At 32.3% G+C, this 16,586-nt stretch overlaps 1 protein-coding gene across 15 annotated transcripts; it reads left to right on the top strand.

The window, feature by feature from the left end:
- The first annotated feature begins 4,253 nt into the window (after positions 1-4,253).
- LOC102597406 (uncharacterized) lies at positions 4,254-15,921 on the top strand. 15 transcript variants are annotated; one of them, XR_001472274.1, is made up of 13 exons: positions 4,254-4,441; positions 4,539-4,662; positions 4,814-5,017; positions 5,960-6,025; positions 8,034-8,109; positions 8,537-8,577; positions 9,612-9,691; positions 10,301-10,422; positions 12,593-12,659; positions 13,280-13,371; positions 14,018-14,117; positions 15,262-15,440; positions 15,586-15,921. XR_001472274.1 is itself a non-coding variant. In XM_015304758.1 (6 exons), exons 1-5 carry the CDS (start codon positions 4,308-4,310, stop codon positions 10,347-10,349), a joined length of 489 nt encoding a protein of 162 aa, XP_015160244.1. In that variant the 5' UTR covers positions 4,268-4,307; the 3' UTR covers positions 10,350-10,371; positions 11,740-11,841. The 15 variants fall into 15 exon arrangements, 3 of the variants coding, with proteins under 3 accessions (XP_015160244.1, XP_015160245.1, XP_015160246.1); XR_001472278.1 differs by lacking the exon at positions 14,018-14,117 and having other exon boundaries at positions 4,256-4,441; positions 15,262-15,405; XR_001472273.1 differs by lacking the exon at positions 14,018-14,117 and having other exon boundaries at positions 4,256-4,441.
- Positions 15,922-16,586: the final 665 nt, after the last annotated feature.

Raw genomic sequence — 16,586 nt, 5'->3', positions numbered from 1 at the left:
AAAATGAGTAATTTATTAATAAAAAAAGGAAAAATATGAAAAAAATATATAAAATTTACTTCAAAAATTCACAAATAAATATAGTAACCTTAAATTCAAAAATTTCAACATTTTTTTTAATTTTTATTTTTTTAATAAATTACTCATTTTCGGAATTTGCTGGAAAAAAAATTTTAAAAAAAATTGTTGAAATTTTTGAATTTAAGGTTACAATATTTATTTGTGAATTTTTGGGGTTAATTTTATATTTTTCTTATTTTTTATTAATCAATTACTCATTTTCGGGATTTACCGAAAAAAATAAAAATTTAAACAAAATTGTTGAAAGCGGGTTGGGTAGTTTATTTTAAAAGGGGGTTGATTTATGGGTCAGATTAGGTGTTTATGGGTTCAAATTTTTTAGGGGTATAATTGATCCCTTTCCATTTTCATATAAATGTCATGTGGTAAAGTCAAAATGACATGGCAATTCCATGTGGCATTTAAAGAAATGAAAAATAGAGTTGAATATGTACAGCATGCCAACTAACGCCCATAAGGGCATATTTAGACCAAAAGTTGGACGGCGAGGGCATGAGTGAGCCAAACTTTAAACGGAGGGTATATCTCGACCTTTTCGAATAGTTTAGGGGCATATTTGACCCTTTACCCTTTTTAAAATAATAAGTTACCTAGTTTTAGGATGAATTTGAATTTTAAATAATTGTTAGGTCGTTTTAATTGTTGAGATTATTTAGTCTTTTTAAATTTTTGTTATGCAGATTTTCTGCGATTATGTGATCAAGTTGGCTACTTAAAGCCCTCCTATTATGCTTAATAAAATATTGACAGACACTTTCAATCTGCTGCCCCATTTTTTTAAAAACACCAACATTTGTTATTTTACATTTTTATTCTGAAGTAAGTTATTCGGGGATTAGTATTTCATCCACAAGTAGGGATAATTTATCTCAATCATAATTATTAATTGTGGGATAAGTTATCTCACACTTTGAAATCAAACATAGAATTAAGGGGTATTAAAAATTTATCCCATAATTATTTTTCCTTATCCATCACACCAAACGCCCCTTATAGTTTCAAATCAATGACGCACTTGTATTTGTGTCTTCAGTTCTTGGAGGTTGTACATATCATCGTTTATGTTGAAGTTATGATTCAAATTCTAGACTTACCCATGTTTTACTTTAAATTTCACATTTTCTACTTGGACAAAACACTATAGTGTTAAGTTGATTTACGATCGATAGGACTGGAATATGTGTCATCACGATCCCAAATTTTAGGTCATGAGACGACCAAAAGAGAAAGTTTCCTTTCATTAATTCTCATTCGAATTTATTCCAACGAAAGCTTCAACTGCTTCAATTTCTTTATTACATTCTTTTCATCAAGAGTGAGAGATCCGTCTAAGAACAATAGGGCGAAGGGGAGCCTCAAAGATCTTACATTTTTGGAAAAAGAGAGGTCAAACAAAGTTGTTACAAGGATAATGTTGTGAACACGGTTGGCCAAACTATTGGGCCTGAGGATAAATCACAAAGAGACCCAAGGATTACACAGCCCAATAGTAATTTTGCTTGGGATCCAGGTTGAGTAGAGTTTAAATGGTTGCCATCGCGGTTTTGGAGAATTATGCATATTGTGATGATACTATATGTTCCTCTCATCTTCTTTCTAGAGTCTAAACTGCTCATCCTATTCTTATATGTATCCTTAGTTACTTGTTATTTTCATTGTAATTCAAGAGTTTTAGTGTTGCCGTTGTAACTTGTAATTTGACTATCTTATTATATAATGTTTAAGTATTTGTGTTGAGAATTCGAATTTGTTTCAGATAAAGGAAAGAAAACTTCTACCTTGTGATTGTGTCTCTTGATTGCTATTGCTTTGGATTTACATCATTTTTTTCCGATGACCTAAGTTGATTTTGTCTGTGATAGTCATTGCTCCGCTTTGTTGGCTTCTTGTTTGTATTTTGTGATTTTCAAAGGAGTAGCTAAATTGTATATGTGTGTATTTAATTTTTTAAAATCGTTATTGTATGTAGGAATCTAGTGATTTTGTGAAGTTGTATGAAGAATTCTTTTGGATTGTATCTATTATTTTGCAAAATTGAGAAAGTGTAAGCAGTCAAATTAGTGCTTTGTTAATCCTTCCATATGAATGTTGTATCTAAAACTATTTTTGGCTAGTAGTAGTGTATCCAATAAAAATCGAGCAAGTGTATCCAATCAATTAAGTACTTTTGTTAATTCCGCAAAACGAATGTTGTATCTAAGGGAACTTTCGCAAATAGCCACTATAATTAACTTAATTATGCTCCTTATCTATAGTTTGTATATTTACGGGCTGTAGCTACAATTTAAGCTGTCTCGTTTGTATAATTCGCGAGTTTGTATATGTTTGTATAGTTTGTAGGTATATTTGTATAATTAAGTTATTTTTATATAAACTCGAAATAACGAATTTATACAATTACAAACATCTAAAGTGTAAACAATTATACAAATTATACTATATAAAATTACATTATACAAAAGTTATACAAATTATACAAATCCGAATTATACAAAACTAAAAAGTTGAGCCGTGTAATCATAGCTAAAAGTAGGTCACATATTATAATTAAGGCAAACTATAGCTATGTTAAGTAATTAACTAGTATATGTTTGCTTATACGCGCAATTTTCCCTATCTAATAAAGAGTGACTGGTTGTAAAATTACTGTATCTTTCGAAATGAAAAAAAGTGCTGATGCAACTAAATTGAGAGAACAAATACAGTGTATCCAACTAAATTGAGCGAACAAATACACAAAATATTATTATTGTATCTGAAATATATACAACGCAAATTTCAGAAATTAGTAAATCAGCACCAAAGTGGCGCTATATATTTGTGAAAATGTCTCTTTTGATATAGTTTGACACTATTTCTTTTGGGCTAAACCCATACTAATTTTTTTTCCTCTATAATTCTCAGTATGGACTCAATTCAATAAAACAAAGTGTATCCTCATTTACACTATCTTCTGGTAAAAATTTAACTATTTATATAATTCATTATATATATATATATATATATATTATTACCCTTATTTAGAAGAGGGAGTTGTGAAGGACCAACACAGCTCCAAAAAGTTGTTCCACATGTAATTTAAGTTGTACTATCGGGAAGGACGAACAAGGGCAAATAGGTAATTTTAATGTTAACTTTGCCCTAATTTATTTTTCACATGACTGTCCACTTTCGCCCTTCTTTCATTCTTCATTGTTCATCCGTGCTATCTACTGCCTGCTCCACATTTTTCCTATCGCTGCCTTTTGCTCTTCATCAAATCCGGATCATCGTTTTTGGATCTCAGTTTTCCCTCAAATGTTTCTTCCATCTTGCTCTAATCCTTCGTTACAGTAAGTTTTGCTTTCCCTTCTTCCCCAATTTTTCGGTAATGTGTCCAGCTCTTGAAGAGAACCTATAATGGTAGTTTCTCCCATTATTCTTTCGATTCTTAGGTTTTCTTTCGATTCTTAGGTTGGCTATCATAAACTCTATGTTATTTTCGCTCTTGAAGAGAACCTATAATGGTAGTTTCTCCCATTATTCTTTCGATTCTTAGGTTTTCTTTCGATTCTTAGGTTGGCTATCATAAACTCTATGTTATTTTCGCTCTTGAAGAGAACCTATAATGGTAGTTTCTCCCATTATTCTTTCGATTCTTAGGTTTTCTTTCGATTCTTAGGTTGGCTATAATTGGATAAAAGTTGCAACTGTAGTATTCGAAAACAACTTACAAAACACTTCACTAATAAATTAAGTTCTTCAGATAAAAGCTAATATACCACTACATTTAGCTACCAAATGCACTGGCCATGTTTCATTGGAGAACTTTAATCTTATTGGGTGAAGCCTGCTGATCATTTGAGAGTATGCTTATTAATTTTTGGTGTATAGATTAATTTTACTTAACAAGGTCTTGCTGCTTGAATTAGGTTTTTTTAATTTACTTATGAAAGACGTATGAGTTCTAACTTCAACTTCTATTGATTTTGACTTAATGATATCTTCATATTTTTAAATTTATTTTCGATTATCTTATTCTACTTGTGAGTTTCATTTTTTGGGGGTATTTGAGTGACCCATAATTTTGTGCATGACTCGGGTTGTCTAGCTTTGCCTAAACCAAAGAAATAACTTAAATTTATTCAACAGTAATTTCAGACATTTTGTGTATGTGATTACTGATGTATACAATATGTATGTGTTATATATGTGATTTTAATTTTCCCGACAGATGGAACTCTTCTATGTTGAGGAAAGGAATGTCAATATCAAATGAGCTGCAAATGTTTTCTGTGTGTGAATGCTCATGCTGCAAACAGAAGAAGTGCACAAAGGATAAAAAGGATTTTGAATACCCAAAATGTAATCGGAAGACAACGTTAGTGCCTCAATACTATCTTTTTCTCTTGTAAATTGTACTTCGTGAAAAATATAGCATATATTATACACAAATATTAAACTTTCCACGGTTTCAGGCGCCTCTTTGAAATTGATCTTATTGATGGCACTGCTTTGGCCACAACATCCATTTCTGGTGTATTGGGAGAAAAATTATTCTTCGTGACAGCAGAAAACATATTTGACATAACTTGCATTAAGGTGACCTTTTATTTACATATATCATTAATACTTTGCATGTTTTTTCTGGTAGCTACTTCTACACGTCTATTGTTGCAACACCATCTGTCTTGATTAGAAACAGTTTAGCATATATGCTTATTTCTACAAATTCTCTAAATGACCTTTTTAGAAGCAATTGTTTCATGTTAACCATGTCCATAAGATGTTGTAGAATAAACTATTTCAAATTCAGCTAAGGAACTCATCTTTGGGCAACTCAAATACCACACATACAACTTTGTCAGTTCTTTCCTACGTTCAAAAGGAACAGACTCTTACGCCCAGCACTACTGAGAGGGATTCCAAAAAGATCAAGCCTCTAGGAATCAGTGAGGTGAGAAGCAGGAAACAACTATTGCATCTGATTTCTCAAATGAGAAGTTGAAATTTGAACCATCCACATTAACAAAAAAAGGTGTAAGAGGTCAGTCTACACCACCAAATTAAAAAAACGTTGCATAACGACCATTCCTGACCTTTATTTTAGACAATCCTATTTTTTAAATATCTATATAATATTCTTAATATCACGTTATAATTATATTGACCTCAACCTACATATAAAGACAACCAAATAGATTCATATTGATTGTTATGACATCTGGTATAGGAACACAACAAGTAGCTTTAGTAAACTTATTTGTCTGTCCAGCTATTTGAATTTTGTAGTAAATGCTATTGTCTCCTTGCTTTACAGTGTTTAGAGGTTGAAAAAGAGAGATTGGCAAGAAAATTTTCATTTTTACAAATTGTTTTGGTGTCTAAAATTCTAAAAAGATTTAGTCTTGGTTGAAAATTTATGTTTTTGTTATTTTCTTTTTGTCTGTTAGAACTAATTTCAGCCTTTAAATTGTTCAACAAGAGTGTTTGGAGGTTGGAAAAGAGAGATTAGCAATATTTAGATCCTTTGAAACTTGCTGCTGAATAAAGTCTTATTCATCTCTAAAGGCAACTGAACCTTACTGGTTCAAGAACAATAGTTAGTGAACTCAATAACGATGACGTAACTGAAATAAGAGAAAAAACCTGCGAGAATAAGACTTCGTACAGCAAAATTCCTTTTTCTTTTCAGAAGTTACCACTTGAGAAATACTTAAAATGTCGAGGGCCTCACGAAACTTTCCTATGAATTTTAGGGATAATTTGCAATATATAAGCCACCTCAATATTTTTTATTAAAGAATTGTTAATGTCTAAGCTCTTACTAATGCCTTCCAAGTTTAAATACTCTAAATTTTATCATACTTTCAATCCTTGATTTTACTTTCTTACACAGTAAAAAACAGAGTGTTGATATTAAAAGAAGAGGCTAGAGGAAGAGAAAAAAGGATTGTAACGTAAGGTGAAGTAACATAGTGTGCCCTTTTAATTAATTCAGGATCAACCTTTTTGAAATGGTTCTTTCAGGTTGTTGATCTCTATTGTATTTTACATATATTCTTCTATTTTACTCATTCATCTTTACTAATAAATTCTCAGTATCATTAGTGCACCAAGGGTGTTTGATAATATACCTATCAACTACTGATGTTTGTTTTACCTTTTTATTTTGACTGGTGTATTAAATGATCACAGTTTGAGATAAAATTAGGGGAGGGCAGCTGCTGTAAAAGGCATGTTCCATCTTTTGTTTAAAGTTTAATGTCCTTGCTTCCTAATTTTTATTCTATCTCATAATCCTAATCTAACCAAACATATGATTGTTATTTATGGGTCATATGTCTCTTTCTTTTTTCTACGTGAAGGAGAAAAGTCGAAAGAGAACAGGACATATAATCGTTATTTATGGAAGTTGGTAACAACATTTGATGTTGGACTTAATTCATGTGTGGAATGGCAGTTAAGATGTTGGTATGCTGCCATCATCAATTGTATTGATTCATGAAAGCTCACTCTAGATGATTAGTACAAGGTTACACCATGTACCTTTATATTTTGAGTTTAAATTTTATATACCGTTAATAGTAAATAATTTTTGCACTATTTTGTTTCTGTGTCCATCACTATAGAGACTCCTCATCTTTGGATATGTTATGTAGTTTCTGTATAGCTTCCAAGCTGTTGACGTGATAATAGCTTTAATGGTTAATTTTCATGAACCATTTGCACACAATCTCATTAACATACTTTGACAGTTGTGATCACATGAAATTTGTAAGCAATTTGTCCAAGTTTGAATCTTTTAATTTTCATTTTAGTATATATATAAGCGGCTTCACAAGCATCTCTCGGTTGTCTTGCCAGCTTGCCGACCAACGGACATTTTGGTCATTTCACGTTAAAAATTGCAATACATGTTAAACCCTTACAATAGTTGTTGCTCCTCTAACTCTCAACAGAGTTTTATGATATGTAGTAATGTTTTTGCTCACCTATCAATTACTGATGTTTGTTTTACCTTTTTATTTTGGCTGGTGTATTAAATGATCACAGTTTGAGATAAAATTAGGGGAGGGCAGCTGCTGTAAAAGGCATGTTCCATGTTTTGTTTAAAGTTTAATGTCCTTGCTTCCTAATTTTTATTCTATCTCATAATCCTAATCTAACCAAACATATGATTGTTATTTATGGGTCATATGTCTCTTTCTTTTTTCTACGTGAAGGAGAAAAGTCGAAAGAGAACAGGACATATAATTGTTATTTCTGGAAGTTGGTAACAAGATTTGATGTTGGACTTAATTAATGTGTGGAATGCCAGTTAAGATGTTGGTATGTTGCCATCATCAATTGTATTGATTCATGAAAGCTCACTCCAGATGATTAGTACAAGGTTACACCATGTACCTTTATATTTTGAGTTTAAATTTTATATACCGTTAATAGTAAATAATTTTTTGCACTATTTTGTTTCTGTGTCCATCACTATAGAGACTCCTCATCTTTGGATATGTTATGTAGTTTCTGTATAGCTTCCAAGCTGTTGACGTGATAATAGCTTTAATGGTTAATTTTCATGAACCATTTGCACACAATCTCATTAACATACTTTGACAGTTGTGATCACATGAAATTTGTAAGCAATTTGTCCAAGTTTGAATCTTTTAATTTTCATTTTAGTATATATATAAGCGGCTTCACAAGCACCTCTCGGTTGTCTTGCCAGCTTGCCGACCAACGGGCATTTTGGTCATTTCACGTTAAAAATTGCAATACATGTTAAACCCTTATAATAGCTGCTGCTCCTCTAACCCTCAACAGAGTTTTATGATATGTAGTAATGTTTTTGCTAAATTCTGTAAGAACATGAAGTTGGACCACAATCGTTTCTATTTTTCATTACTTCGTTGAGCTTCTTTCTCATCTCAAATGACTGTTGAATTTGTCACCATTCTTTTGTTTTGAGATATCAGATTTTAAGATCGGTGAAGATTTCTCCTTCAAGATTCTACTTTTTTATTCTAGATCAACTGAACAACTAATGTAAAGGTATCAACCGAGGCTTTTAACTGACTAAACATATAAGTTCATTATGTATACTTTTCTCATTTGCTCATAAGTAGGTAATTTGCCTTTACATTAGTTGTTTGGTTTACTTTATCAGCCAATTTGCCTTTAGATTAGTTGTTTAGTAGCTTTTATGTGTCTTTTACTTTAGGATAGCCCTCATTTTATCTTACGTCTTTAGCTGGTCATTTTTTTACCCTGATTCCTTTATATAATTAAGGTTCACAATGTTGAGTTATCAGTGCAACCCTTTAATTTTATCTTTTGTATAAGATGGTTGAGGTTTCGTCGTTAGGATTTTTGCTTTGTTATGTTGTTTTGTGTATTTACTGATGTTACTGTCATGCTAGCTAGAGAAATTTTGTTTTAAGACTATGCTAATCTCTTTTCAAATTCAAATTACTGACAGGTAATTTCCTGTGAAGATTCTGTTAGTGTGTTACGGATAAGGTGAGAATACTAAACAAGCCTGACAGTGGACTAATCTTCGATTTTGAATTTTGTTTTGTATGATTGTAATACTCTTGTACAACATGCATACAATTTTGTACATTAACTTTTGACTGCATTAATTAGTTGTACAACGAGCAAAAAGAATTGTACATTAATAGATACTAAACAAGCCTGACAGTGGACTAATCTTCAATTTTGAATTTTGTTTTGTATGATTTGTATGATTGTCTAACCAATCTGCTAAACTAACCTTGTAATCGTTCAGCCGTAAGATTGGTAGAATTATTATTATTACTCATCACCTAAAACACTAATTTAATTACTGTTTTGTTGTCATTTCATGTTATCAGAATTCTAAATTTGTAATAGTGTATGGACAGACGTTTTTTGATGCGTAAATATATAAGATTATTTTGTATGATTTTTTCATTTCTGCTTCGATTTGATTATAATTCAATTCGTGATAATCATAGGTATAAAGTTCATATCCATCAATCATGGACAAAACAATTTGTTAGGAATTTGCCTTACATTAGTTGTTTAGTTTACTTTTCGTTTGATTAATGTCTGATAGAAGTTCTTTCATGTGATTTGGAGACTTAATGTGGCTTTATTTAGGATTATCCTCATCTTATCTTAAGTCGGGTTGTGACAGTAGCTTGATTCCCTTTTATGATTGACATTTACAAGTGTTAAGTTGTATATCAATGCAACAGTTTAACTTTGACGTTTTGTATAGGATAGTTGAGGTTTGGATAAACTTAGGTTCGATTGGGATTCGGGCAAGAGGAGTGGACGTTAATCTTCTCTGGTCTCTTTGTTTTGACTCGAGTTTGAAGTCTGTTGTAACCTGTTAAATCCAATTCTGTTTTTCTTGATGTACTTTGTTACTCTGCTCTTCCTTTTTTTTAAAAATAAAATAAAAAGATTGTGTATGTTTTGGTCGAGGTCATTAGGAATTTGTTTAATTGCTAGACATGAGTGACTTTATGGATTCCACTGGTGACGTTTGATTTTCTTGCTATAAACAGGCGGCACAATGGATATTTTATCTTTCCGTTTCTTCTGTTCTTCTGACAGTTGTTGCTCCATGTATTAGTTATGGTTTCAGGTAAATGAATTGTGGCAGGCATTTGCTAATTCAGTTTTCTCTTAGACTATTTAAAAAAAAAGTTAATTTGGAATTAAAGAAAGCATCATCGCACGTCCTCTGTTGAAAATTGAAATTTTCAAATCAAAGGACAAACAGGTTCCCAGTTTGTTCATCCAAAAGTACCTGATGAAGAGGTTGAATCTTTCTTATGAAAATGAGGAAATTAACTTTTTGTACTTTTGGCAATTTAGCAATCAATAAATATGATTAACATTTATTTACAATCCTACCTATTGTGATTTAAGTGCTGAAAAATTATGTAGGAGCATGAATTCCTGTAGTTTATTATTCTGTTGGATATAGTGTGGTCAATATTATGTTGCAACTGTATGTTCTCTTCATACATCAAAAACTACAAAGGGCAAGTCTTCTTAACTACCTACAGTTAAAATTTCGTTCTTTACCCTGCCTTTTGAATTAATATTGATTGAAATATAATGTGACTTAGATTTGCTTCTTCCCTCATAGACCACAATCTTCAATGTGCTTATGTTATCCAATAGCAGAAGATATCTTCCTCATTTCCAAATTTTTCATACTAAAAAGACAATATTTTTGGCTTCTCAGATCAATGCTGCAGTCTCACTCGGTAGTGACATCCATCAATAGGAACTAAATAGAATGAACTAGCAAAGATGGTATGTTGGTTATTCAAATTTTGTTGTTGCCTCAACGTTCCAGATATGCAAGTAAGCTTATATGCACTTTCTGTTGGATTGCCTGAAACAACTTTAGCTTTAACCTCATGATATTAGTTGATTACATTCAAATTCCATATTTTGTCTTAGTATTATTGTTGAGAATTATGAGAGCCTACGAGGCTTCTATGTAATGTTGTTATGATTAGTGAGGTTTATCATCTTCATAAGTGATTTCCTTTCCCCTGCAGTATGAATTCCAGTATCCATTTGCGTCACATCTCAGCTACTACTTCTCTTTCACTTTCACACACACAATTTTAGTGTTTAGTAATTGGGACTGTCATGAGATCTCCACAAATGTCATGTGCCACTATGATATTAGTGATGTGAAATTTTTCATACCCATATACCTTTCTGAGCTTTTAAAAAACCATTTGCATATGAGAACTAAAACAAGTCACCATATTTATTGTTACTGTAGAACACATGTTATTCTCTTTTAGTAAGCTACTGGCAAAACTAATAGTTGTTAATTTCTTTAATATCAACTTTCTACAGTTCCATTTTATGTGAAAAAATAGAGTAAAGGAGCAACTACCAAGTTGTAAATAAATAAAAAGAAGTAGATGGAAAAAAACACACTTATCATGATCTTCTGTTCCTCGAAGTGCATTTTTCATAGTTACAAATCTTTACAAATATGATATAATGTACAGTGAGCATTCCTATAATCGACGCACTAAGAAGTTGTAATATTTACATGTGAAGTAGGGGTGTAATTATGTCAACTTAAAGAAAGCACAAGAATGGACAAGCTGAAAGTAAAAATCATTGTTTGTGTCGCATGTTGCAATAATCTTCCTTTGCTTTATCTAGAGGGAAAGTGCATGAAAATCTCAAGGGTGTTACATGAGTATTTGAAGAAATAGGAGCGATTTTACCTTAACATTTTCAATGACTATGTCTACCATGATGCTAGGTTTGTCAATTTGATTTAATCATTCTGTATACAAGTGTTAGGCTGTTACAGTAGGATTGACGTCTCATTATAGAACATGCATAAAGTACACCAACACAGAATTTTAAAGCTATCAAAGTGGTTTTAGATTGTGAAACATGTGTGTAGACCAGTGTGAAGCTTCAGAGTTTTGAACTGAACAAAATGTTCTACATAGTATAGGTATCTAACTTCTCCAGAAAGTTCCCTTTTTTTTACTTTTAAGTAAGATAGACTCTTTCCTCTTTCCTTCATACGTCAAATTTGGGATTCTCCTACATTTAACTAAACTTATTTCATAGGCTTACATATCTCATCGTTACTTACCCAAATTGTCTATGCTTCGACTTTCGAAACTTTCGCTGCAGCTTTGCTGTCAACACTAAGAAGGGTACACATCACTAATATCAGAGTGGCACATGACATTTCTGGAGATCTCATCGCAGCCCCAATTACTAAACACAACAATTCTGGAGATCTCATCGCAGCCCCAATTACTAAACACAACAATTCTGGAGATCTCATCGCAGCCCCAATTACTAAACACAACAATTCTGGAGATCTCATCGCAGCCCCAATTACTAAACACAACAATTCTGGAGATCTCATCGCAGCCCCAATTACTAAACACAACAATTCTGGAGATCTCATCGCAGCCCCAATTACTAAACACAACAATTCTGGAGATCTCATCGCAGCCCCAATTACTAAACACAACAATTCTGGAGATCTCATCGCAGCCCCAATTACTAAACACAACAATTCTGGAGATCTCATCGCAGCCCCAATTACTAAACACAACAATTCTGGAGATCTCATCGCAGCCCCAATTACTAAACACAACAATTCTGGAGATCTCATCGCAGCCCCAATTACTAAACACAACAATTCTGGAGATCTCATCGCAGCCCCAATTACTAAACACAACAATTCTGGAGATCTCATCGCAGCCCCAATTACTAAACACAACAATTCTGGAGATCTCATCGCAGCCCTATTACTAAACACAACAATTATGTCTCTGAAAGTGAAAGAGAAGTAGTAGGTCAGATCTGACACAAATGGATACTGGAATTCATAATGACACCAGAGACAAAGTACAGTGACTATCCATCCTCACTTCACTTAGCACCTTTCAGTAAGCAAAAATCTTCTCTTGCATTTTAAACTACATTTTCAACTGGGTTCTTCCTAACTTAAACATGTACTGTACTTAATCAGATATGGATTTTGAAGGCCGAGTACGACATTTGTGGTCCATCCATTGTCCACAACAAATGCGTCTAAGGTGCTACTGCTATTTTTTGCATTTCATTGCAAGTTCTTTTTTTTTCCTCTTTTCGCTAAAGCAATTATGTCATCCACAGTAAACTTACGTCTGCTGTCTGCTGATACTATTTCTTATGATGCAAATACGCATGATTATGTATCATGTCATCTGAGGCTCCAGTGTCTACAATCCATTTCAAGTAGGAATAGGATTACCTGCTAGATTTGCACTACTTTGACAATCTAAAAGCTCCTTATGTCCTTGCAATATAGCACGCATCTTTCCAATTTGTTCAGGTCTTCATGAAACAAAGGATAATAATATCCTATGTTCTTTTGAGTAATCAAAATCTAATGATGACATTTTAAGAGCCGTCATTATTAGACGAATTGTTCATTCAGCAGAAGAATGTTGTTATGATATATCATATAACAGTTTAAACTGTATGGTCTGCTTGATAGTGTATTTCAATAGTTTAAAACGCAGGGGAGCTGACAGCTTCTCAACTCTGTGCTTTTTGGTAGATAAAGAAAGTATGTTCATTTATGCATCTACACTGCAGAATAATTCTGTTGATATAAAGGAATCATCATTTGTCATTTCATATGTTTTTTCCCATTTTAAATTTTTTGAACAAGGCATCTTGTAAGGATCATATAGGCAGATGCAAGCTCACTGTCTTAAATTACTACGCTGTGATGAGACCGAGAGAAGGCAAACAACAGATCAAGTAAATAATCTCTTCATTCATAGTGTTTTAACTCTGTTTTCACATTTCTTTGGTATTTCAATTAGCATTAAGACATTCTCACACAGTCCTTCTCCCTTAACCCTAAGACAATACCTTTCTCTTGTCGCTCAAGTGCATGGTCTGCTTCATAGAATATTTAAATGATCTACTTGATAGTGTTTTGTCAAATGCAAGAATAAACCATATCCACAAGAATGAAAGTAACATTTCCCCCATAATAAGTAAATACCTTCAATAATTCAGCCAATAATCATCAGAAGAGAAGAATAAACAACAAATATACAAAGAGAAGAAAAAAGTTGGATGTGAACAAGCAAAAATTTCTAATCCTCTTTCGCCGGCGTTGAGAGAGAGTAATGTTCAGTTCTACTTCAGTAATAAGGTTTAGATGAGTAAATATAATACACATGTATTATGCAGAGAAAAAGAGGTACACATGGTTTAAAACATTACAATACATGTGTTTTATAAAAAGAAAAGCTTGTACAATTTAATTTGCTTCTATGTTTCTTCAATGTTGCTCTAATCCTTAGTTACAGTAATTTTTCGGTATCATGAACTGTATATTATTTTCCTATGCATGTTTGAAAATGTAAATAAATATGTATATAACTTTGATGTACAGATTGCATCTATGGTCCTTTTTACCCCCACAGCTCTCACTTCGAATCTCCTTTAAACTCTTTCCCATTTTATTTTCTTTGACTGCTTCAAATCTACTTCTGGTAAGTTTCTAAGTTCTTTTGTTTTGATTCATTTCTATATCTTCTATGAGGTTACTTGAAATCTTCATAATTCATACTCTCTATTGCGAAGAGGAAAAATAACTATTCTGTGAACCCTCTTCGTTCATGATTACTGTTTCTTTCTACGTTTATTTCAATTTCAGACATTATTAGCTATTCATACACTCATCAACTTTTGTTATCAAGATTGAATCTTGAATTTGACTTCCTTGATAAATCATAGGAAACTTATTTCAGTTTCTCTATCAAAAATATCTTTTCCAGTTACTTAAATTGTGATATAAAATGGTCCTGATATTTCATTAGCTGCTATTTGAAATTTTATAGTTTATTTAAGAATAACAATAGATAGACTTCAAAAAGAAACTTCAACCAAAGGCTGCTCAAATTGTGCAGTCAAGTGTAATAATTTTTTCTCCAAACGCTGCTCAAATTGTGCAGTCAAATGTAATAATTTATTCTCTTTTCTGGCACAATTTCATTTGCTATCAAAACCCATCAAATTTCCACAAGACACATCACTATATAATTAGACCAAAGCCTCTTCAAATTTTGCTTTTCAGTGTCAAATGTAATCATTTTGTCTCTTTTTTTGGCACAATTTCATTGCCTACCAAAACCCCATCAATTTTTAAGAGAAAGACAGTTGTACTTATATATATATATATTACTCCTATATATATTACTCATACAACACAAATTTATTACGCTTCCATTGAAGAAAAACTTTTGCTCCCTTTCTCAGGTATTTTGATCCTCTTTTCATGTTTTCCCTCTTCCCATTTTCAATTTTTGTTGCAAATTTTGCTTCTCACCAAAGGAAGAAACCAAAATGGGACAAAATTACAGTTATTATTTTCACTTAAAATTCCAATTTTATTAGTTAGCAGACAGATTTGGGGCTATTTATTATATTTTCTAATCTTTCAGTAAGTTAGGGATAATTATGTTCTTGCATGTTCCGAATTTCATTACAAATATTCATATTCTATTTTCATTACATTTTCTGACTTTTACTATCTGGAGGGAAATTATGTTGTTGCATGTTCCTAATTTAATTTCCCTTATTCATGCAACCACAAAAAAGAAAGAACTTTGACTCAATAGTCATGCTATCATGCAGATACTACTGTTTGGTTAAATATATTTCGTACAAACATGGTACTAAGATTGAACATCGACCGAATAGAATTAGCAACACGACATTCGATTTGCAAAATTCAAATTGTGGAAATTGGACGCCCACGAGAAAGTCTTGACAAGAAATGTAGATTCCAAATTTTCATTTTGGAAGATGAAGAGGTGAGCGGATTATATTTTATCTTATCAATATTCTTCTTCTTCTTTTTACCTCATATGAACATTTTTCCTTCCTTTTACTATTGGTAAGTAGTTACAGTTAATCTCAGCTTACTTACTCTCACCTTTCTATAACTCATACTTTCAGGAATGCCAGATTAAGGCACTTCTGTATGCCGATGAAATTGAGCAGTATGCAGTATGAAATTGACTAGCTTGATTACTTCAGAGTTAGGATAATATTTATCACAAAGTATCCAAAAAGCTTCTATTGATCAAAAGTTCATGATTTCTTTAAAGCTTCTCATGCAATAGGAGTTGTACACTACATTACTGATCATTTAACAATAGCATTAAGACTACACTTACCAATTCTTTAGTTGACAGAGGATCCCAACATATAATGTATAAGTTCCACGGCATAGCATTTACTTTAACAAGGTTATTCAGTAGAAAAACACCTCTATCACTTTTATTGTGATTCCATCACTTTCTTTCTATTTCATACCTATCCACTAATATATTAGCTGTAAAATCTGTAAGAGTCATTGAGCAAAGACTCTAAAAACTTGTGTATCCCTGATACTAGCTTCTGTCAGTTGTGTATTTCTTTATGTTAGACTGTAATGTTTATTGTGTGTGATTGGATCTTTTGTCTTCTGTAAATGTAATTGTCTGCTGTCCTGATTGCTATATATGATCGTAGCCTTTGGACATCAATTGCGTCAGCCTCATTCCACCATGTATTGTTCTTTTTGAAATTTCCATTTACTGTTTTCCACTTTCTGTACTAAAAATGTCCCACTTTGGAGGCTACTATTTAAATTGTTTTGCTATGTTTTGCCAATTTTCAGTTTCTCACAAGCTTCAAACTGTCTAATTACAGGAACTCCCTCACTCTATTTTGTGACTTTTGCTTAATAGGGAGAATACAATGAATCGGTCTCCCTATGCTATGGCTTTTTGAATGAAGAAGATTAGCTACTAAGAAGCAAACTCCGGCGTCCTCTACATATGATAACAATGACATGCTAATCTTATATACCAAAAATGAAACATCTGCTATATTATTTTGGTTCTACAATATTAGTTAGTATTTGCAGATCGTTGAAGTACGGCATCATTACTGATGTTTGTTCTACATTATTC

This window comes from Solanum tuberosum, unplaced genomic scaffold (assembly GCF_000226075.1).
Source record: "Solanum tuberosum cultivar DM 1-3 516 R44 unplaced genomic scaffold, SolTub_3.0 scf00604, whole genome shotgun sequence".
Classification (NCBI taxonomy): domain Eukaryota; kingdom Viridiplantae; phylum Streptophyta; class Magnoliopsida; order Solanales; family Solanaceae; genus Solanum; species Solanum tuberosum.
Note: the sequence above shows the minus strand (reverse complement) of the source record. Positions and strands in the feature narration are given on the sequence as shown.